Source organism: Zalophus californianus, chromosome 13 (assembly GCF_009762305.2).
Source record: "Zalophus californianus isolate mZalCal1 chromosome 13, mZalCal1.pri.v2, whole genome shotgun sequence".
Classification (NCBI taxonomy): domain Eukaryota; kingdom Metazoa; phylum Chordata; class Mammalia; order Carnivora; family Otariidae; genus Zalophus; species Zalophus californianus.
In genome coordinates this window covers 89,653,739-89,677,213 of record NC_045607.1, presented here as the reverse complement: position 1 = coordinate 89,677,213, position 23,475 = coordinate 89,653,739, and the positions used below count along the sequence as shown (strand labels likewise).

At 45.4% G+C, this 23,475-nt stretch overlaps 1 protein-coding gene across 5 annotated transcripts in view; it reads left to right on the top strand.

Annotated features, from left to right (window-relative positions):
- The first annotated feature begins 767 nt into the window (after nt 1-767).
- Nucleotides 768-23,475, top strand: part of ERMP1 (endoplasmic reticulum metallopeptidase 1) — a 47,398-nt gene continuing 24,690 nt past the window's right edge. For 2 of the 5 annotated variants that reach the window (XM_027615316.2, XM_027615315.2), the window contains exons 1-5: nt 6,341-6,750; nt 8,145-8,446; nt 12,699-12,826; nt 13,432-13,537; nt 23,218-23,364. In XM_027615316.2, the coding sequence (XP_027471117.1) occupies nt 6,416-6,750; nt 8,145-8,446; nt 12,699-12,826; nt 13,432-13,537; nt 23,218-23,364 (1,018 nt within the window). In that variant the 5' untranslated portion in view covers nt 6,341-6,415. Of the gene's footprint in view, nt 1,202-6,340; nt 6,751-8,144; nt 8,447-12,698; nt 12,827-13,431; nt 13,538-23,217; nt 23,365-23,475 lie in introns of those variants that run through there. The other 3 variants (XM_027615313.2, XM_027615311.2, XM_027615312.2) reach the window with 3 other exon arrangements.

Sequence of the window (23,475 nt, the reverse complement as noted above, 5' to 3'; positions counted from 1 at the left end):
GAGATGTGAGAGGAAAGCAGGTGTTTTCAGCAGAGAAGGTAGGGATGCACCAGAAGGCAGGGGCGTGAATGTGCACATTTCCAGGGGTGGAGAGAGAACAGAGCGATAACAAACACTTAGGGAACTGTTGCCCTTTAAGTGAAGATAGAAGTCAAGTTTCCCTCGGGCTTGTGTCACAAATGGCCTTTCACAACTTTCCGTTGCTGTAAGAGAGTTTGGCAAAGAAGTCACCAATTGCCTTTCAGGTACCTGCAGAGGAGTGCTGGGAGGGTGTGGAACCTGAGCCAAAGATGCAGAGATGTTATCTCCCCCACTCCCCCACGTCCTGCCACTAAGGTCCGACCCACAGAATGGGAGCAGCCGTAGTCACATCTGGAGCTCTTACTGGGTCTCCTGCTCTAGGATCTCAGAACAGCCCTCTTTGCCCTACTTCTCAGATAGGGAAGCTGAGGCACAGCAAGGTTAACTAATTCACTGGAGGCGACATGGCAGGTGGAAGGGCAGCCCATAGGGAAGGGGTTTGATGCAGTAGGTGGGTAGGACACGGGAAGATGATGTATTTGCTGGTCCCCAGGCAATTCTTACGTTACGTGGTCCCCAGACCACACTTTGAGAGGTATCTGTCACCCTCATCCAAGATTCTTCATTGTCCCTTTTCTCCTTTGGGCATGTTGGAAAAGCAGCAGGTTGTGGAGGCTATTTTCGGCCAGTAAGCACCCGATGAAGGTCACGGGCTCGCAGCCCAAGTGAAACCAGTCCAGGACAGAACCTGCAAAGGGTCTCAGGGGACTGCAGGAGGAGACAACCTACTCAGGAAGGGTCTCTGTAGGGGATGGGGGCTCTGGGTTTGCAGTCCTAGAGGGGCCGAGCCCCGGCAGCGCATGCGCTCCTTAATTTTTTTAGTAGTCCCAAAACAGCCAGCTTCAGCGTGGAGTCAGCTTCCCCTCCAAAACTGCTGAGTCACACCCCTCTGTCCCGGCTCTCACCTGCCCTGCAGCCCAGGGGTAAATGAAGACAAAGCCCTGGGTATGTGCTCCTCAGTTAAATCCCAGGAGCCTCGAAGATTCCTGGCTTCCCTTCCAATAATACTAGGAATGTGCTATGAAGGAGGGAGAAGAAAATTCAAAATCCAAAGCCACTGAAATGCACACCCAACCATTCTCCTCCGGTGTGTCACAGGCTAAATGTAAAGAATGATACGGTAAGTGAAAGATTCCCTCAAAAATGGTTTTATTGGGTTAGCAACTCATTAATTTCCGGATCTTTACCTTAAACTTTTTAGCCTAGAAGTGTGCTTGAGGAGCATGGGCCAGAGATGGGGTTTTGACATTGAGTTCCTGTTGGATTGTGACCATGCTGGAATCAATTTATTAACTACTTTCCAAAGGGTGATAATGCGGCAAATTCCAGGTGTCTTTCCAGGCTCAGGGCTGAGGGCCCCGAGCTCCCTGTCTGAGGCTCTTACAGGAACACCCAGCCCAGGCTAGACAAGGGGGCAGAGACACAAATGGATACAAAAGAAAAAAACCACTCATGGGTGACTGGTGTTGTTGCTTTGGTGTGTCTCCTTCCACACATTTAATACCCATTCAATATATTCTTTATTCATTTTGTATCTTTATTTTTTTTTCTCTTTATATATTTTTCTCTTAGTAGTACGAGAACTTCTCCCACATTGTTGAATAGACTTTGGTGATGTTGCCTTTAATGCTACGTGATGTCCCACACTCTGGATGCACTGTAGTTTACTGGATGTTTCCTTTATTTTTTTTTATGCTGAAGTATTTTCCATAAATTTGATTTTTATAGATGGGCGTCCTTTTGCAATTTTTGAAAATTACATCTTTAGTAGATTCCAACGTCTGCAAATACTGCATCAAAAGTAGTGAGTTCTTTTAAGACTCTTGGCACGTCATGCCAAGTTGCTTTCTGGAAGGGCATTCTGGTATGTCCTACCTGCATCATATGCAAGTGCTTATCAATTAATCTTCTCTGAGCAGTGCGTATTTTAATTAAAACCAAAACAAAAAACTTTTCAACATGGTGAGTTGAAAATGGTTCCCATTTTTATATGTTTTTTTGATACAAAGGATGAATGGTTTATATATTTTTCTATTGAGGCATTGGTGTTTTTCTTATTGATTTTAATATATATGACTAAATAGATCTATTAAATTATAAATTATATTAAATAGATTTAATTTTATATTTATATGTTATCAAGGCAGAAAGAGTAGAAGTATATTAGTCCCTTGTTTTTAGAATTTGTTGAAAATAATGTTTCAGGTTTATCATTTGACTTTTTATGTTTTGGGTGATTTTTTTAAAGAATTTATTTATTTGAGAGAGAGGGAGAGAGCACGAGCCAGGGAGTAAGGGCAGAGGGAGAGGGAGAAGCAGACTCCCTGCCGAGCAGGAAGCCCGATGCTGGACTCGATCCCAGGACCCCGGGATCATGACCTGAGCCGAAGGCAGAAGCACCCAGGTGCCCAGTGATTGTTTTTGATACGAAGTTTTCAGTTTTGTGTAGTTAAATGGGATTTTTCCCTCTATGAGTGCTTCTTTTTTTTTTTTTTTTTTTTGGTTGAAGAGTCCTTGTCCATTTGGAGTCTTAATTCTTTAATCATGTTTACCTTCTCTCTCTCTTTTTTTTTAAAGGTTGATTTATTTGAGGGCCGAGGGGCAGAGGCAGAGAGAGAGAGAGAATCCCAAGCAGACTCTGTGCTGAGTGGGGAGCCTGACATGGGGCATGATCCCAGGACCTGAGCAGAAACCAAGAGTCAGACGCTGAACCAGCTGAGCCACTCAGGCGCCCCCTACTTTATTTCTTATCAGTTAAAACATTTGTTTGATTCTGAATTTTACTTTATTTTTCTTTTTGGGTATGTAATATGGTGTGAGATTCCAGTTTGATTTTTTTTTTTTTTTGTCCCCAAAAGAGCCAATTTTCTCAGCCCATTTGTCTTCTGCAGCTGGTTTGGATTCTCTTCTCACCTCTCGGCTCGGGCTTTCCCCTGATTTTACTGTCACTGTAACATGAGGTCAAAGGCCTCCTCTGTGGGCTTCAGTCCTGGCAAACTTTCACCGGTTGCCCCAGTAACACCTCTTACAAAGAAGGAGGCACATGGGCTACAGGGTGACCTCAGTGGACGATAGGGACTGGCTTTTCCCCCGAATCCTGACAGCCCACATGCCCTTTCACTCAGCCGGCTTACTAGAAAATGCCAAGAGGTGGCAAAACAAGGGACTTGGGACATCTTGGTGCCTGTAGGCTGGTCACTCTCACTGTCATTTGTCTGCCAAGCAGGATGAAGTGGGTCAACCTGTCATCCGTAGGTCAGCAGACAGAGCCTCCGGAGCCTTTCCCATCTCGTTCCACCCCCATCAACAATTTGATCCGTGGGAACTAGAGTATGTGTTGCGTGCACTGTGGCCTACCACCCACACAAACAAAAATACAGATCAGTGGCTTCAAACACTTCAAAGGCCAGACATTAGCTAAGTCTCCTGTTAGCCTCCGTGATATAGGCGTGGTCAGGGTGTTGCTCTGCCTGGCACTGAGACTTTGAGCAATATTACAACACAGAGCTTAGGGCACGGCCGCTTCGCGGCTCAAAACCACCCCAGAGTCCTTGCTGTGACCCAGGAGGCCCTCCCCGCACTCGCCCCTGCCTGCTTCTCCAACCTCCCCTCCATCACCGCCCCTCTTGCTCAGTCTGCTTTGAGCCAGATGCCCTCCTGAACATTGCTTCTGAACACCCCCCGATTCATTTCCCTCTGCCTGGAACATTCTCTCCTCAGGCTCTTATGGCCCCGTTCCTCGCTTCATTCAGGTTACATGTCATCTCAGATCTTCCTTGGTCACCCAACTTTAAAAAAAACAAAACAACAACAACAAAAAAAAACCAAAAAAACAGCCTGGGTCACTCTCAATTCTCTGCTTTATTTTTCTTTATAGCACCTTATGTGACATTTATACACCCATAAATACACACCCTCTTGTTTATTGCCTCTCCCAACTAGAATGTATGCTCTGTAAAGGCAGAAACATTGTTCTTCTCTACGTTTCCTCACCTTGGTCGGTATCTGACAGAGTAGATGTCCAATGGTTGGTAGCTTGAAAATGTTCAAATGTGAATACCATAGTTGACACAAGTCCAGAGAAAAGCTGTCATCCAAGCACGCAGCTCTAATAATGTACGTTATCTAGGGCCCTATGATGCTCACAAAGGGAAAATGGCCTTTATTCCAATCTGCAAGACTGTATAAGAGTGAACATTCCAGAAAACATTACTTAATGAGACTTATGCGTGAGGATCTTGAATAAGTATTAGCTGATTAATCCTCACTAAAGCCCTTTAAGGCAGACATTATCTCCATTATCACAGATAAGGATCCTGAGACTGTAACTTGCATGATGACATATTTATCGAAGGGACGCAATTCAGGATCTCAGATCTGACTCCCAACAGCCAGGCTCTTTTCTGCTCTGGTGCACTGCCTTCCACGGAATATCATCAGAGATGCTTAACATACATTATCCATTCGGAAAAAGAGCGCTCAGATGATTTAACCACGAGCACAGCTCCTGAGGGGTACAACCTAACCCCTAGGTTTTCTGATACCCACCCAGCCCAGAAAGTGACAGCATAAAATACATAAAGCTTAAAAGACCATGGAACATGCATGCCCTTCCCCTAAGAATGAGTGTGCTCCACATCTCATTACACTATAGTGGACATAGTTGTTTCTGAGGTCTCATCTTCCAAAGACGGTAGAGTTTTTGGAAAGAGAATAGCAAGAAAGCTGGTTCTTAGACAATATATATTCATTTGCTCATTCAATAAATATGTATTGAGTGCCAACCATGGGCTAGGCACAGAGATGAGCACTGGGGACACAGTGATGAATAAACAAGGGAGACGCTGTCTTTGGTCTCACGGACCTCGTAGGCTAAAAAAGGATCTTTGTTAAAATGATGCTGCCACAAATTTCATTTTTACGACTCAAGAAATATTTATGGACTACTTATTACGTTTCATGGTTTGTGTTAAGAGGAGGGCATAAAATAGCAAGCGAAGCCAGACACAATTCCCGCTTTCATGGAGTTTAGTCTCATGAGAAAGATATTAAATAATAACGTGTGCGCATGGTGCTATGAAATCCTACAAATAGTGCAAACTGGCTTCCTTAGATTAGGAGATTTCTGCTTGAGGAAGTGCCACTGGAGCTGAGATCTGGAGGACAAATAGAGGGTAACTGGGCAATGAGAGGGGGTGGGGGAGGGGGAGGAGGACCCTCCTGGCAACTTGAACAGCACGTGAGAGGATCCTGTTGCAGAAGGAACGATGGCTAGCAGGAGGGACAGTGAAAAACGACTGAGTGTCGGAGAGCTGGGAATAAGGAGCGCCCTGGTCTCGGGTGGGCCTGAGCCTGGGCCAGGAGCAGCCCCGGGGGGCGGGGGGGGGCTGGCGTACCTCCCCAGCCGGCCTCTAGGTTCATGGTCTTGGAACTGCAGCACCTGCACGCCGGGGACCCAGGGCCTGGAGGCAGGGAGGCTCAGGGCATCAGCAGGCACCGGGGAAACTAGATGATCCCTAGCATCTGCAGTAAAACCAATGCTACGCCTCCAGGGACAGCTTCCCCGAACTTTCCAGAGTGCCCAGACTCAGCAGTGGACCAGAATGCTGTTTTGGGGGTCCCACTGAACTGGATTTAAGTTCTTCATCTGTTACCGGTTAAGTTTCTCAGCTAGCCAGTAGGAATAAAAATATTTCCTTTTCCGAGTTCTTGTGAGAATCAAATGAGATAAAGCATTAAAGCCTTGAGCACGGGGCCTGGCTCACGGCCGATATTCGGTAAACAAGGGCTGTTGTTCTTTCTTCATCTGTCAGACGGAGACGATGAAGAGCGCTGGTTGCCTCACATGGTTATGCAGATCCCTGTTTGGATTGCGTGTGTGGGAATGTTAGGCTGGGCCTCCTTTGCGCAGTCCCAGTTCTAATTTTAAGAGCAGGAGCCTACTTTCCTGTTCTGTCGCCCCTTAGGAGAGCGGGGCCATCGTGCTCACCATCTGCCCGATGCACCACGTGTATTCTTTTAAAAAAGCGACCTCTCACTTTTCTCACGTTTCCAGGTTTCTGGGTCCCCTCCCGTTTGGAGATCGGCCCCACACCGGGCAGGGCAGCCCCGCAGCAGCAGGCACACCCGTCACGCCCACCCCTGGGCCGGCCCCGCCGCGGTGCCCGCCGGCGCTCGGCCCCGGGAGGCTGGGTCGCGGCGGGACCGGCCAATCAGAGGAAGTTTGGCCCTCTGCAGGTTCCGTCCGCTCCCTAGGAGGCGCTGCGGCGGCCGCGGCCGCTCCCAGGGCCGGCGCGGGCCGGAGCGGTTGGGCTGGCGGCCGAGGCTCGTGGCCATGGAGTGGGCTTCGGCGTCGGCGGCCGTGAGGCGGCACCGCGTCGGAGGAGAGCGCCGGGATGGCCCGGCGGCCGCGCCGCAGCCGGGGAGGGAGGCCCCGGCGCAGGAGCCCCCGGAGGACGCGTGCGGCGGCGGCGCGAGGACGCGGAAGCGGAGCGCGGGGGGCGGCGGCGCGAGCCGGGGCGCGGGGACCGGGCTGTCCGAGGCGCGCGCCGCGCTGGGGCTGGCGCTCTACCTGCTCGCGCTGCGGGCGCTCGTGCAGCTCTCGCTGCAGCAGCTCGTGCTGCGCGGGGCCACGGGCCGCCACGGGGAGTTCGACGCCCGCCGAGCCAGGTAACCGCCGCTCCCGACCGGCCCGCGCGTCCGTCTGCGGCCGGGGTCCGGGGCTGCGGCACCTGCGTGCGCCCGCCCCCCGCCACCCCCCCGAGATCGCCCGGGCTCGCCGGCGCCGCCGCACATGGGGCGGGGCGGCCCCGCGCGTCTCTGCCCTGGAGTCCCCGTTTACGGATCGCGGAGCTTGCCTTGCCCCGCTGCGAAGCCGGGGGCACGGCTGGGGGCTGGGGCGCGGGGGCCCGGGGCGGGGCGGGGGCTGGGGCTGCGCTTGCCTGGCCGCCTCCGTTCTGCCCCGCTTGCTCTTGGAGGGTTGGCAGTCGTCTCCCAGATTCTGGAGCAACTTCCACTTTTTACTAGCCTTCCTGCTTTCGAAATGAAATGGGGAGCGACATCTGTGTACCCAGGCCGTTTTATAAATTCGGTTTGGGGGACAGTGCAGTACTCAACTTCCTGAGGGTCGTAGCCCTCACACCTGTAAGCTATGGAGGCTTTTTCTGAAAGACTGCACGTTCAAAATCTTACCTTTCAGAGGTTCTGAGATTCCTGGAGCTTGTCCTTGGGCCCCCGGTGTGTGAGATGGGTTGTTTCTTTTTTGTTTTGCTTTATTAAAGAAGAAGAGAGACCTGGGAGCATGCTAGGGAAGGTAATTAAAGTCAAAGGTGTCGTATCGCTAAGTATATCAAAGCTCCTAAAGTCATAAGCTAGCAGAGTTTTCTACAGCCCCTGTGTTTTAAAAAACTTTTGACTACAAAGTGCTGGAAGCTTATTTTCTTAAGGACTTTCTGGAACACTCCTCCCCCACTCCCTTTTTGCCTGCTTGGAATGCAGTGAAAACACAACACGTTTTTTGTTGTTGTTTGTTTTACGGGTAGAGTTGGCTTTGGCCTGAAGTGAAGTTATTAGGCCTAGGGTGCATTGAGAGGGCTGAGTCCATTCTCAGCGATCCAGAGTTTTCCTTTCTTATTCAGCCTCTTGCCTTGATTACCTCTGCTCATCGGCTTCTGCTACTTAGAACCAGTAACCCTCCAGAGTGTGGCACAGTGAAGCTGGATTCTTTCTGTCCAGCCTTCAAGCAGCTGCATGTTTAGAATGGAATCCCTGGTCTTTGTGTTGATTTGATAGGGGGATAGGGAGAATTTGGGAGTGGGGTGGGTGGAGAAAACTCTGAAGTGAGAGAACTCCCAGGAGGCAAAATTCAATGCTGGAACCTTACAAGTGATTTTCACGGGGTACCTGAAATAATAAAAGTCAGCCCCCCCCCTTTTTTTTTGTTAAGTCAAAGAACCTGTTTGCGCCGTGGGGCCAGGAGGACATACGGGAAAAATTTGCCCTGTGTCAATGCCAGTTCTCAGCCTAGCTCTCCTTGTCACCGTCAAACTTTTGGTTGCTTCCAGGGATTATCTTGAACACATAACATCCATTGGCCCCAGGACCACAGGAAGTCCAGAAAATGAAATCGTGACGGTCCATTACCTTTTGGAACAGATTAAACTGATTGAAGATCAGAGGAACAGCCTTCACAGGATTTCAGTAGATGTGCAGCGACCCACAGGCTCCTTCAGCATTGACTTCCTGGGGGGGTTTACAAGCTACTATGACAACATCACCAACGTCGTGGTGAAGCTGGAGCCCAGGGACGGAGCCCAGCACGCGGTCCTGGCGAACTGTCATTTTGACTCCGTGGCGAACTCGCCAGGTACGGACCTGGTCTTTAGTCCTGTCAGAGTTGCGCGTCAGTAAGCCCAGAAAGCTTATTAACTCCAAGCTGCCTGGGCAGTTGTTCAAGATAAAGATCCAGACCCTCACCATTCGCTCAAGTGCTTGCTTGCTCTATTTTTTGAATAGCCGTGCCAGTAGCCCAGGGGCAGGACGTGGAATGTTTCTGGTAGGTCGCAGCTGCTCTGTCAGCATTGCCAGCCCTGTGTGCCTGAGTCCCGGGGCCAGGTTCCGCCCCTTGAAGTCTGTACTCAGCTAGGTGTTGTATGAGGCTCTGGGGATTTGGGATGGAGGAGCGGTTTTTGCCTTCAGGGAACGCAGGGTTTGGAGGACAGCTCTCCTAGCAGGGCGTCTGCAGACCTGTAGAGGGAGGGGTTCGGTCCACTGGGGATGCCATACTCTGAGACTATCTCACTAATACATAAATCTTGCTCTGAAAATACTTCAGCAAAATAGAATACCTGATGTTTAGGACGGTGCCTGACACGATAAATACTTGTAGAATGAGTGAGAATTCCCTAAATTAGACTTGCATTTTTAAAAATAAGATTCACGAGGGATATGTGTTCAGTAGCTAGATTTTAAGTAGGGACGAATAGGAAACAGTAGCTTTTTATAGTGGAATCCTAGCATCTTAGACTAGAAGAGCTGAGAATGGCATCTGTTCAACCCTATCTTTTGTCACAGGAGTAAACTTAGCTGATCGCCGCTGATCAGAGACAGGTGGCACCAGATGCTGGGGCTTCTAGCCCGTCAGTTCTTTGAGCTACATTGGAAAGGAAGGAGAGTATTAGCGTGTAGTTAACGTTCTTTTTGGCAAACTCTACCTAATCTCTTCTTTGCTCAGTTTCTGGTCTGTAAAATGGAGATAGTAGTACTCTCATGGCATGGAAAAAAAATTTTTTTTTTGCCATGTTATTTGATGGTAATATTTCTGAATTGCTTGAACTTACAGCAGGCTCATATGAACATCTAGAGTTGTACAAAAGATAAAAAAAAAATTGCTTGATAAAATGATTCGTACTAGGATGTCTTTAATCAGAAAGCTTGCCAATCATTTAGAATGTGGCATGCTTTTTCAAGTATCCGTGTACAAATATCTGTTTTATTAAGTCAGAAATACCTTTGTGTGTGCTTAGGGAAACCAGTAGTCTTTTATGCCTATTTCAATGAAGCTGTAAATTAAGTGTCTCCCTGGGCCCACTATTACAGTGCTTAAATTCTTGGATGGGACAGATTAACACCATGGTTATTTAAGAGCATTATAAAAGAAAGGTGTGTATGCAAGTATCAGAAACATAGTGCTGGGTATTACAAATCGCATACGTGGAGCCCAGGAAGGAAGCGATGGCGAATTTGTGGGTCACTGGAACCCATTTTTAATTAAAATTTTATAAGAATACCTAGCCAACAATTTCAAGGAAATTTCTGTCAATTATAAATTGTTCAAGTAGTTGAAAATAAATAAATAAAAAGAGCCGAAAAACACAGTATATCCTTTTAGTGGACGAACTAAGTGAAACACGGAGATACGCTTTTTTTCTTTTTTCTTTTCAGCAGCGTATCTGGAACTTTAGGAACTGATATACCACTTTGCAGTAATGTTACCCACAGAAAGGCCTTAAATGTCTTCTTGGGTTTGCTGCATGGGTCCGGGGTGTTGGTAGAAGAGAGTGAGTTATTTCAGTGGTGGTTTCAATTTCAGGGTTAATTCTGACTGGAAAACGATATTGGCATACCACCCACCCTTAGAGATGCTGCCCTCTAACTTCCCTTTCTGAAAGGTATTTGATCTGGGGCCCCTGGGTGGCTCAGTCCGTTAAGCATCTGACTCTTGATTTCAGCTCAGGTCATGATCTCAGGGTCGTGAGATCAGGCCCCACGTCGGGCTCAGCCCTGGGGGGGGAGCCTACTTGGGATTCTCTCTCTTCCTCTTCCTCAGTCGCTCCCCACCTCTCTCTCTCCAAAAAAAAAAAAAGGTATTTAATCTTCTCTAGTCACGTTCTCAGATGCCAGAACCATTAAAATAAGGGAAGATAAGTAGACATTAATTTTTTAATCAACCCTAGATGTATTTCTTTCAGTTTTCCTTTTTCTCACTTTGAATAAACATTTTATTGTTTGCTGTTTATGTTAGAGTAACTCAGAGTCTCAAAGTTAAAAAAAAAAAAAAGTCATTTCCTTTGGTTGCCAGAAGGTGTTACTTTTTACTGATAACTGGGTAGACTTTCTGCTTGATAATAATTAGTTAATGATTACTTTGTTCACTTTGATTAAAATACAGTTTAGTGATCACTACCAAGACAGGGATGGCTAATTAGTTTCTTCTTGAGTAGGAAGGGGGTCTGGAATGTAACAGTGCCCAAGCTAGCATTTTAGCGGGTTGCAGAGCCTTTCTTAAATTTGTAAAGAGAAGGAGCAATTTAACACTGGACGCACATTTTCTTGTAATCCTCATAACACACCCGTGAGATAACTATCATTGGCCTTGCCCTCCAGACCAGGAAACTGTAGGGTAAATAACAGCTAGAATTTACTTCCAGGTCTTTCTTGCCCTGAAACCCACGCTAAATTCTGCAGCACTCTCCCTCCCGGTGTGGTGCGTAAGCACAGAAATGCTCTTGCCTGGCTTATTGCTGTGTCTTGTTTACCTACACTTGAAACTTTTTAGTATGTTAGATTTCAAACTGTACAAAAACAGAATTGTTTGACCTCAGTGTGCCCATCACCCAACTTCAGAGACCCGATCTTCTTTCTTTTCCCCCACTCCTGCACCTCTTGGTTATGTTCAAGCAGATCTCAGCCGTACTGGTTTCTCTCTATTTCAGTCGGTATCACTGAAAGATAAGGAGTCCTTTTGGACATGCTCAAAATACCATGAATTACCTGACTAAAAAAACTTAATTATTTCTTAATACCATCCAATGTCCAGTTAGTTCCTTTACCTTTTATAGTGCTTAAAAAAAATCAAGGTATTAAAGTCATCATTATAATCACCTTTAATAAATCTGTGAAGTTTCTGAATCAAGAAGAAGTGAAGAGGTCTGCTGAGGGCCTCTGCTTTCTCGCTTCTGGGAGCAGAGATGCTGTTTAGGTCATGGGTCTCCGTCCTGTGTCTTATTAGATAGGATGTCTTCTTTGTATTTGTTCATCACATAATCCCTTTCATCACATGAGCTTTAAAAAATGCGACACCACCCCAACGCCCCCCCCCCCCCCCCCCGCCAACCCCGTTAATGTGGAGGGATATGCAGCTTTATGATTGTGGCAGGAAAGGCCCAGTGGCAGCTGTAGATGATGGAGGAAGCCAGAACACCAGACATGAGACTATTACTGCGGATGTGGCATGAGGAGAGAACGGAGCACATTGCCTTGGGGTGATGAGAATGCCACTTTTCAGTATTAATTGAGGTCCCACCTGGTTGCTGATTCAACAGATGTGAGTTGAGTGACGGCTCAGCGTTAGGCATGGTTGCACACAAGTCCACAGGTGAACCAGACCGAGGGTCCCAGCCCTCATGGAGTGAGGGAGGGCCGGTGGCTGCCGTGGTCAGCCAATGGTGGCAGACAGAGCTATGCCTCTGGTCTTGCCGCCACGGTGGTGCTTTTTTTAAAAGTAGGCTCCACGCCCAACATGGAACTCAGCGTGGGGCTAGAACTCCTGACCCCGAGATCAAGACCTGAGCCAAGATCGAGAGTTGGACACTTAACCAACTGAGCCACACTGTGGTGCTTTCTTGATGAGAAAACCCCGTTCCTAGCCATGACGGTTCATCCTGTAAAAGGGTTTTTTTGGGGCACCTGGGTGGCTCAGTCGTTAAGCACCTGCCTTTGGCTCAGGTCATGATCCCCGGGTCCTGGGATCGAGCCCCACATTGGGCTCCCTGCTCGGCGGGAGGCCTGCTTCTCCCTCTCCGTCTGCCCCTGCTTGTGTTCCTTCTCTCGCTCTGTCTCTCTGTCAAATAAATAAATAAAATCTTAAAAAGGTTTTTTTTTGTTTTAATTTCAAAGATTTTATTTACTTAGAGAGAGAGAGAGAGAGAGTGAATACCAGCAGCGGGGAGGAGCAGACTCCTCGCTGAGTGTGGAGCTCACCGTGGGGCTCCATCCCAGGACCCTGGGATCATGACTTGAGCTGAAGGCAGATGCTTAACTGACCGAGGCCCCCAGGCCCGCCCCTTCATCCTGTAAAAGTTTTAAAATCTGAGGAGCAATCTCTTTCTGATTTAAAGGTGCCAGCGATGATGCAGTTAGCTGTTCAGTGATGCTGGAAGTCCTTCGCGTCTTGTCAGCATCTTCAGACACCTTACATCATGCTGTCATATTTCTCTTTAATGGTGCTGAGGAAAATGTCCTACAGGTGAGATTTTACTCTTTGAAATACTATTACTTGAGTAATAATAACAAGAATAGTAGTAATAACTAACACGCATTTCAATTATTCATTTGTGTAGTATCCTACAGCGATAACATTGTACCCGGCAATACTTCAGAAACCCCACAGCCACTGTGGACCCACGTGCAGTATTTGAGAACTCACAACAGATCATCTTGTCAGTGTTTGATTCATAAAAGGGCTTTGTGAGGGCATGATTAACCACCTCGGGTTTTCTGGGACACTGGAGTTTCAGAGATGTTTTGAGGCAGGCGCGCAGCATGACTACCCGAGCACGAGGCTTGTCCTTTCTCCTCTGTTCGCTGGCCCAGCCTCGCACTTACTGAGGGTGTTGTTCAGCACCGCTCGTGGAGGTCAGACTGCCTTCTGTGACGGTGACTTTCCACTCAGTGGACTGCACGCGGCCGTTATGCGTGGAGAAACAGATACGTGTCTTGAGATACTGCCTTTGAAGAAAATGAGTTTTCCCATTATCAACATAGACTCTCTGTCTTTAAAATAAGCAAAACAAAGACTTTGATAATTTAAGGATGTTTAACCTCTATTTGTTTCATTTCCCTCTTATTCAGGCCAGTCATGGTTTCATAACCCAGCACCCCTGGGCCGGCTTGATTCGTGCATTTATTAACCTGGAGGCAGCGGGCGTGGGAGGGAAAGAGCTTGTGTTCCAAACAGGTATGTGAGGCTATATTTTACATTTTAATGTAGTTGCATCGTATACTTGAAAGCGATTCTTATTTTTATAAAAATGGAAGCTTTTTGGACTTAAGTAATCTCTCCAATGAAACGAACGTTCTTTGTAAAGCATGGGATAGTTTTACTTTGTCGTTGTTGGCATTTTTAACAAGATGATATTAACAGCACCTGTTTGCATAGCGCTTATTATGCGCTAAGTGTTGTTCAAAGCATCGTACATGTATTAAGTCGCTTAGTCCTCAGAGCAGCCTGAGGGCTGAGTACTGTCACAACCATCATTTTGCACATGAGAAAACCGAGCCAGGAGAGTACAGTGTCCGTGAGGTTTCGCGGTTGGTAAAAGGCACAGTGGGGTGGAAGCTGGGCGGCCCAGGTTCGCAGCCCTCGTTCGTAACTGCAAACCAGATTGTCACGTAGGTGTGGACTTTGTTTATCCATTATGGGTAATCATCATGTAAATAATATTAAATGACAACCATTTCATGAATTAAAATGAGAAAATATGCCTCTGGTTAAAGGGCTTTAAATTGATCATTGAGTTAATTTGAATGATCACAGAATTCAGTAATACTTCATCAGCCAGAGAAATATTTTTAATTTTGTGAGTAAGCCTTCCTAAGAATAACAAGATGATGGGGCATAAGGATAGCATCCATTAAGTTAGTGAGGATCATTTGTCATGTTTCTTAACAGAATTCAAAGTTCCGTGCTTCCTAAGCTCTGACGTGGAAAGTCGCACACCGTTTTCCCTGGGGTATTAGAAATTTGGATAGTGCCTTTTTGCCAGACACACAGCATTGGGTAGAAGTTCTGTAATGGGGGACCTGAGATGGGCCAGGAGAAGTGAGTAAGCTGATAGGGGAACTTTGTAGTGCCCTTTACAGACTCGGTATTGGTGAAGATGTGCTAAGCATGCCTTTATATATAACCTAAACAGTACCATATTTTAATATTCTCCATCCAACTTATTTTAGATGCTTACCCTTCAAAAATGGATGTATGTTTTATGTCAGCTGACCTCTGAGAATCTCAAGGTCATGACATGGGAGGGAGGTGCTGCTTTCCTTCTCACTTTCCAACCTTTCTGTTTGCTCTGACGCCCTCACCGAACTCACTGGCAGCTGGTGCTGACATCTGTGGGGCTCCGGAGAGGCTGCACTGTGCTCTGTGCTCCTACTGTTCTGGGGTTCAGTCAGGATAGGGGGGTTACGTGATGAAACAACCTCCAGATCAAAAAGCAGCAAGAGGAAATTCTGTAAGCAAAGCTGATGTCTGTCCTCCAGTGAAAATGTCAGGGCTCCGCTCGGGCAGGAGTGTCTGTGGGTCTTCCCTCCTGGGAACGTACTCCGTGTGAAGTGCTCGGTCGTTTGCACTGTACTCCCGGACTCCTAGGACCCAGATCAAAACCAGACCTGAGGTGGAGTCTGTACCTCTCCTGAATTTATTCTGTGCATCTGTATGCACACACACATATTCTGGGCATATGTAGTAATATATTTTACACATACGTAGTCTAGAGAAGTTAAAACACATGTCCCTAGGGCTGGTTAGATCTAGATCCAAGTTAATTTCATTTACAGTTATCGAGTACCCCCTTCGGCTAGGTGTGAGTAGCCTATAGCACATGCTCTTTTTACTAAATGTAGATAGTTTTCCATAAACATTGTACACTTGCACACATTTTAGATGTAATTGTTTTATCTGGAAAGATTTAAACAAACTACAGTAACGGTCACTGCTGGCTGGTGAGTGTCAGCGGGTGGAGTGGGGGTGGGCGTTCCTGGGGTGGAGGATGGGGCTGCATGTGAAAAGCCAGTTTGAGCTCGCCATCGCTTCATGAATTTAAAACCAGAATTGTCATTACTGCTTTACTTACACTCTTTATAGTTTTCTGTATTGTTTACATTTTTTACATTGCATTTGATTACTTTAATAATAAAAGCAAAGAATAGACTTGTCACTAATTAGCAATATACAGTTGGTCCTTGGACAACACAGGGGTCAGGGGCACTGATCCCCTGAATGGTTGAAAATCTGTGTGTAACTCTTGACTCCCTAAAATCCTAACTACTGGTCTGCCGTACACCGGAAGCCTGACTGGTAACGAGCAGTCGATCAACACACATTTTATATCTTGTGTGTATTGTATATTATAACCTTATAATAGAGTGAGCTAGAGAAAAGAAAATATTGGGCACCTGGGTGGCTCAGTTGGTTAAGCGACTGCCTTCAGCTCAGGTCATGATCCCGAAGTCCCGGGATCAAGTCCCGCATCGGGCTCCCTGCTCAGCTCAGCGAGGAGCCTGCTTCTCCCTCTAACCCTCTCCCCTCTCATGTACTCTCTCTCTCTCTCATTCTGTCTTAAAATAAATAAATCTTTAAAAAAATATTATTAGGAAAATCATAAGAGAAAATACACTTCCAGTGTTACACATTTATTGAAAAAAATCCACAAGTGGACCAGCACAGTTCAAACCCATGTTGTTCAAGGGTTAACTGTATATACAATTTAAACGTTTCACTCATTTGAAAATAAAATCCTCACACTTCAGAATTAATTTTTTTCTGGAGGGGCATCCTACAGAAGATTTGGAGGGAATGTTTCCCCCCCTTTCCGAGTTTTTACGCTTTGTTTTCCCTGTAGGTTTTGGTAGCTTATTCTTGTGGCTGAACCGCATACGGGACAGCCTCCCGGGCACGCTCTGACCTTCCAGCACCTTTCTCAGGCTCTCCCTTCCCTGTGCCACTGCCCGCTAAAGCCTGGTGTCCTTGCGGGGGTGACTTTGCGAGGGCAAGTCCGCCTGCCTTCCACGTGTGACTGAGAGGATAAAGCCCCCAGGATGTGGAGTCCTGCTAGGTTGCCCCGCCCTTGGCTTTGGAAACAGGCACTTCTCCTGTCCTGGAAACGTCTGGGTTCAAACGGTTTGTACTTGCTAGTGTGCCATTGTCCCTTCAGAGGGAGACATTCACTCGGGGAGTTTTTAGTGCCTGGAATAATCATTACCACCTAGTTCTGAAAGGGGCCAGGGTCCATGAAAGAATGACTTACTTTATCAGATTAATGATTTATGTCATGACCCAGTAAGGCTGTTTGAATCATTTGAAGGTGTTATAAAATCCGTTATTTTAAAATTTAATCAGATTAAACCAGTAATAAATGTCGCCTGTGAAAAATTCAGATACTGCCAACCTCGAGTAGAAGCCCAAAAGCAAAGGGGTCACGGAATCCCTTTTTTCTCTTGTGAAGAATATCGTGCCCTGTGTCTTGCCCCAGAGCAAACCAGTGTGATGGGTTAGTCCCTACTCTTCTGGAATTTTTTTCTGTACACACACAGAGATAGAGTAAGTTAATATAGATCACAAAAATGCAGTCTTACTCTATTGACTGTTTTATAACCTGCTTGAGATCACATTCATTTAAAACAGAATAGAGCTTTATTGAGGTGTAAGCCACATACCTTGTAATTCACCCATTTAAAGTAAAACTCAGTGGTTTTTAGATCTCTTCACAGAGTTGAGTGGCCATCACTGCAGTCAATTCTAGAATCTTCTCATCACCCCAAAGAGAAGCCGCACACTCACTAGTCTGGCTTTTTCAACACATAGCATGTTTTCTAAGGTTTATCCATGTTGTAACACGTGTGAGTACTTCCTTCTCTTTAGGACTGAATTATGTTCCGTTGTATGGATAGACTGCGTTTTGTTGATCCCTTCGTCCGTCAGTGGACTTTTGGATTGATTCCGCTTTCAGGCTCTCAGGAATAATGGTGCTGTGAGCATTCGTGTGCAAGTGTGTTTTCCTTTCTTTTGGGTGGTTACCTAGGTCATGTGGTAAATTTATGTTTAACTTTTTAAGAAACTGCCAAACTAAGTAGTCAAGCTTAATTTCAGAAGAAATATAAATTCAGATAACGGTAAATTTTTAAACTTTTATCTATTTTTTCAATGAATTTTTTAAGCTTTAGATTGCAGAAAGTCAGAAGGATGGTAATGCCCGGTGCTGGTGGAGTAGACCGTGTCATACAGTGTTGGGGCAAGTGTAGATTGAGGCTTTTGGGGGGCAGTTTGGCAACAGGTACCACTTTAAAAAACGTGCAGACCCTCCTGTCCAGCAAGGCCACTTGTAGGAATTTATCCCGTAGAAATAGCTGCCCATGGACACATCGATCCAGGTACTGCATAGTCGTCTCAGCTTTTTTATAAGACTGAAAAACTGAGAACGCCTTCTAGGTGCATGCTCAGGAGACTGGTTATGTTCAGGGAGACCTGGACATTTTTCCCCTCTTCTGACCACTGCTCGTTTCTCTGTTCCCAGCGATTGCGACATTCTTCAGGAGTGGAGTTCCTTGTCTGTCTTGGCTCTCGTAGCAGCCAGCACAGGCTCCAGCCAGACGCCCCAAGGTCAGGTCCCAGATCACACACCCTCGGCAAGCAGCCCTGAGCCAGTCCCACAACTGCTCGTGCTGTAGTTCCTCGTCCGTAATATTGCATAGTGTTAGTACCCACCCCTTAAGATTAGTAAGCACTGAGTAAAACCCTCAGTTCTGTAATTTCTCATCTAAGGCCTCCCTTTGCCTCGTTTGTATTATGGGGCATAGCTCACTCGGGAGCTGACTAACTTGCCCACCCCAGTCTCCCCAGACTCCCTTTTTGTACCAGAACTTCACCTGTAGACCTCAGTGGGCGATTAGTGAGAGGCTGGAGCCAGGCCGGAGTGCTGACACGCAGTAGTTGGATCTCCAGGGGCTTAAAGGCCAGTTAGCGGACATTGAAACCTGGACATTTCTTTCCTGCTGATGCGTCTTACCTTTTTCACAAGTATTAACATTTTAAGTGTCTTTATTTTGTCTTTTATTGTAAAAGAAAAGCACACAGCTCTGCCTCTTCAGCCTGATGAATTTTTACAAACAATATAATCATGTAACCAGAACTCAGATCAAAATTGAGAGTGTTGCCCGCACTCCAGGATCCTGTGCTGTGACCTTTCCCATCCACCTCCCGAAGACGGTTACTGCTTTCCGGACTTAGGTCCTGACATTTAATTTTGCTTGTATTTAAACTTTCTATAACTTGACTCCCACACTATGTTTTCTTTTGTGTATGGCTTCTTTTTTACTCCGCATCATGTCTGTAAGATTCATCTGTCTTGTGTTTAGCAGGACTTCATTCTTTTTTACTGCTGAATACTATCCCATTGACAAGAATAGCTATTCTACTGGTGATGTTAGATTGTTTGTAGGTTTTGGCTCTTAGGAGGGGTGCTGTTATGAACATTTGTTTTCTTTTCTATTTCACATATAAGTGAGATCATACGGTATTTCCTTTTCTCTGTATGACTTATTTAGCATAATGCCCTCAAGGTCTATCCATGCTGTTGCAAATGACGAGATTTCCTTCTTTTTTAATGGCTGAATGATATTCCATTGTGTATATATGTACCACATTTTCTTTATCCATTCATCTGTCGACGGACACTTAGGTCGTTCCCATATCCTGGCTATTGTGGGTAATGCTGCAGTGTGCGTGGGGACACGGTGTGCGTGCGGCCGCGGTGTGCATGGGGGTTTGTGGGTGTGCGTGGGGCCGTGGTGTGCGTGGGGCCGCATACTCTTTTCCACAGTGGCTGCACCAGTTTACGTTCCCACCAGCAGTGCACAGGGGTTCCCTTTTCCCCACATCTTCACTGACACTTTGTTTCTTGTCTTTTTGGTAAAAGCTGTTCTAATGGGTGTGTGATGATACCTCATTGTGGTTTTGATTTGCATTCCCCTGGTGATGAGTGATGCTGAGCACCTTTTTGTGTACCCAGTGGCTATTTGAATGTCTTATTTGGAAATATGTCTATTCAAATCTTCTATCCATTTTTTTTAAATTTGATTTTTTTTTTTTTTTTTTGCTGTTGACTTGTAAGAGTTCTTTATATATTTTGGATATCAACCTTTTATCATATACATGATTTGCAAATATTTTCTCCCATTCTGCAGGTTGCCTTTTAATTTTCTTGGTGGTTTCCTTTGCTGTGAAGAAGCTTTTTAGCTTGATGTATTCCCACTTAACTTGTTTTAACTTTTGTTGCCTTTGCTTTTGGTGTGAGGTCCAAAAAATCGTTGTCAAGACTGATGTCAAGGAGCTTATTACTACCCACATTTTCTTCTAGGAGTTTTATAGTTTCAGATTTTATGTTTTCAGATCTTTAATCCATTTTGAGTTAATTTGTGTGTAATGTAAGAGAGTGGGCCAGTTTCATTCTTGTGCATGTGACTGTACAGTGTTCCCAACACCATTTATTGAAGAGAGATTGTCCTTTCCCACTGTATATTCTTGGCTTCGCATAAATTAATTGAACATGTATGTGTGGGTTTATTTCTGAGCTCTCTATTCTGTTCCATTGATGTGTGTCTGTTTTTATGCCAGTACCGTACTATTTTGATTACAATAGCTTTGTGATATAGCCTGAAATCAGGAAATGTTGTGCCCCCCAGCTTTGTTCTTCTTTCTCAAGTTTGCTTTGGCTATTCGTGATCTTTTGTGCTTCCATACAAATTTTAGAATTGTCTGTTCCATTTCATGAAAAATGCCATTGGAATTTTGATAGGGATTGCATTGACTCTGTATATTGTTCTGGGTAGTATGTACGTTTTAACAATATCAGTTCTTCTAGTCCATGAACATCGAATATCTTTCCATGTATTTGTGTCTTCACTTTGTCTCATCAGTGTCTTGCAGTTTTCCAAGTAACAGGTCTTTGACGTCGTTAGTTGTTCCTAGATACTTTTTTTGGTGCAATTGTAAATGGGATTGTTTTCTTAATTTTTCATTATTAATGTATGAAACGTAACTGATTTTTTTTTTATTAAAGATTTTATTTATTTGACAGAGAGAGACACAGCAAGAGAGGGAACACAAGCAGGGGGAGTAGAAGAGGGAGAAGCAGGCTTCCTGCAGAGCAGAGAGCCCAATGTGGGGCTTGATCCCAGGACCCTGGGATCATGACCTGAGCCGAAGGCAGAAGCTTAACGACTGAGCCACCCAGGCGCCCCTGTAACTGATTTTTGTATGTGGATTTTATATCCTGCAACTTTATGAATGGTTAAATGAAGATGGTTTAATATTTGAAAATCAATCTGTGTATTTTACCACATTAGCATAATAAAGGAGAAAAACCATCTCAATTGATAATCTCAACATAATCATCTAAGTAGATAAAAAAGGATATGTTCCTTCATAACAGTACATATATGGTGCTGTTATACATAATATATAATATCGTTGATATGATTTTAATATAAAACTATTATCTCATGTTTTTGATTTTCCAATTGTTCCAATAATGACATAGCTGTTTTTGTTTTTAATCAGAGTTCCAATCCGGGAACAAAGAGCTCTTGATTGTCATGTTTTATTAGACCCGTCACAGTGATTATATAACACACACATTAAAAAGTGTAAGAGTGAAAAACTTAATCATGGTAAGGTGAATACGTCTGTATCCCTGCGGATGGAAGGAGCTAGACGTAGGTCCCACCTCCCATGGGCTCTCCCTGCCCCTTCTCAGATGCAGCTCCCTCCCTCCCCAGAGGGCCCGTTATCATCCTGCTGTTGATGATGCTCTCCTTTCTGATTTAGCTTTACCCATTTTTCAGTATGGTTTTCATAATATTTTAATAGGATAATTTTGGTTATTAACATCTAGTTGTCATAGTATTTTAATACTAGCATCTTGACATGATTCAGTTTGATAATCACCACCGTTCTTTCACAATCTGTGTTCTCAGTGCGCATGTCGGGAGTCTCGGCCTGTGTCTGAGCACCAGTGGTGATGGTAGCTTCTGGTCATTTGATGATGGTACTTGCCAGGTTTTTCTGCTTTGTGAAGTTACTGTTTTCCCTTTGTAATAGGTACTCTGTCACTGAGTACACACTCCGTTTCTCATGAGACTTTGATCCTGGTTTTGGCAGACATGGATGATTCTGGATGCACAGCATTTTTACTGTGACGTTAGTTAGCCCAGTGTTGAGTGTTCTGGCTCCATCATTCCGTCCATAGCTGATAGCTGGAATTCTGCTCAAAGGAAAGCGTTCCGTTCTCCCTTGTTTGTGTATTTCTTTCCACGTGTCATGTGTTTTCTATGCTGTGTTGCTGCCATCTTGATGCGGAAGTTGTCAGCACTTAGGCCAGTGGTAGCCCCTTCACCTGGTGCTTGCATCCTGTGGATGTGTTTCTCCTCTCCCGGCACGAGGCATTCCAAGTACGCTTGTACTGCCCCCACCCGGGGTCTGGGATCAGCCATTCCCTAAGGAGACCTGGTCCTCCTAGTGGATGATGCAATTTCGAAGCAAGTTCTTAGTGCTAGGTATGTTTTCTCCCTTGTATTTATCCTCTTTGGGATTTGTAGAGCTTTTTGAATTCATAGCTTGATGTTTTCTATGACTTTTGGAAACTTATTGGCCGTTCTTTCTTCAAAACATTGCTTCTGCTCCATTCTGTGTCCTTTCTCTGGGGCTACTGAGCCCTATACGTCTCTGACACGCATTTCTGTATTTAACATCCCTTTTTCTTTTTGTGCTCCAATCCAGTTGCTCTATAATCCTTTCTTCTGCTGTGTTAAACCTTGGAGTAAACCATCCATTAAAGTTCTTACCCTCAGTTTTAAAGGGTTTCCATTGGACTCTCTGGTAAAATTCTAACTGTGTTCTTAAAATCCGTGTCTGGTGACTCGTCGCTGGGTCACCTGGGTGTTTGGTTCTGTGCTGTCCCTCCCTCCCTTCTCCGTCTTTTATGGTCATCGTTTCAGTAGGAAAGCAATTTGATTATTTATAAAGTTATGAAAATGTTAATATTCTTAGACACGATCTGCCCACATCAGTCAGCGTTTGGTGAAATTTTGTCGTAAGAAACAATCTCTGAATCTCAGTGGATTACACAGCATATTTCTCACTCATGACATTTATGTTCCTGACTCGCCGCAGTTCTGTTCCATGGCGGTTTTGTTCTTTGTGTGTCATTCGTTCTGGGACCCAGGCTGAAGGAGAAGCCGCCAGTCAGAGATGGAGCGACGTTACGGCCAGAGTTAGCAGCAGGGAGGGACTGGGTGATGGACCCTGAACATCTCTCACTATCCCAAAGAAAAATCTCCTGCATTTGACAGAGCCATAGATGCATAAAGATGTTAGTGCAGAATTATTAATAATAAAAATATATAAACAATAATATAGAACTTCTGGTATTTTTGGTGAAAAGTTTTACAGTTATTAAAATGATTATTGTAGTATCTGGGACTTAGGATGTGTTTAATATGTTAAAGCACGACGTAGAGTCTGTATGCCCCGTGGGTCCAGCTGTGTACAAACAACCGTGTGTTTACAGGATGGTTGAAGATGTAAGGGTGAAAATAGTTGTCTTAGGATGATGGACTTTTGGGTAGTTCTTCATCTTTAATCTTCAACTTTTTATAGTGCTGTTATTTTGTAATTAAAAATAGTGTTTTCTGTGATTTCTCATTCTTCAAGTTAATACACACTTATCAGAGAAATGCTAGAAAGGACTTTGGACCTGCATCCCCAGACCACCTGGCTCCCCAGACCACCGCGGTGGCTGTTCCGTGTGTGTTAAGAACAGTGCCACGTTACCTTGTACTGTGTGCCCGTGTTCCTTCTAGGTCCTGAGAACCCGTGGCTGGTCCAAGCGTATGTTTCCGCCGCTAAGCACCCGTTCGCTTCCGTGGTGGCTCAGGAGGTTTTTCAGAGTGGAATCATTCCTTCAGATACCGACTTCCGCATCTACAGGGATTTTGGGAACATTCCAGGTATTTTGTGGATTATTGTGGGTCGTGGTGCGATAGCGATTAAGCAGAAGCAAGTTCTACTTGTTGGCAAGATTGTGAGCAAACAGCGTATCCGGAGAGCACGCTCTGTGC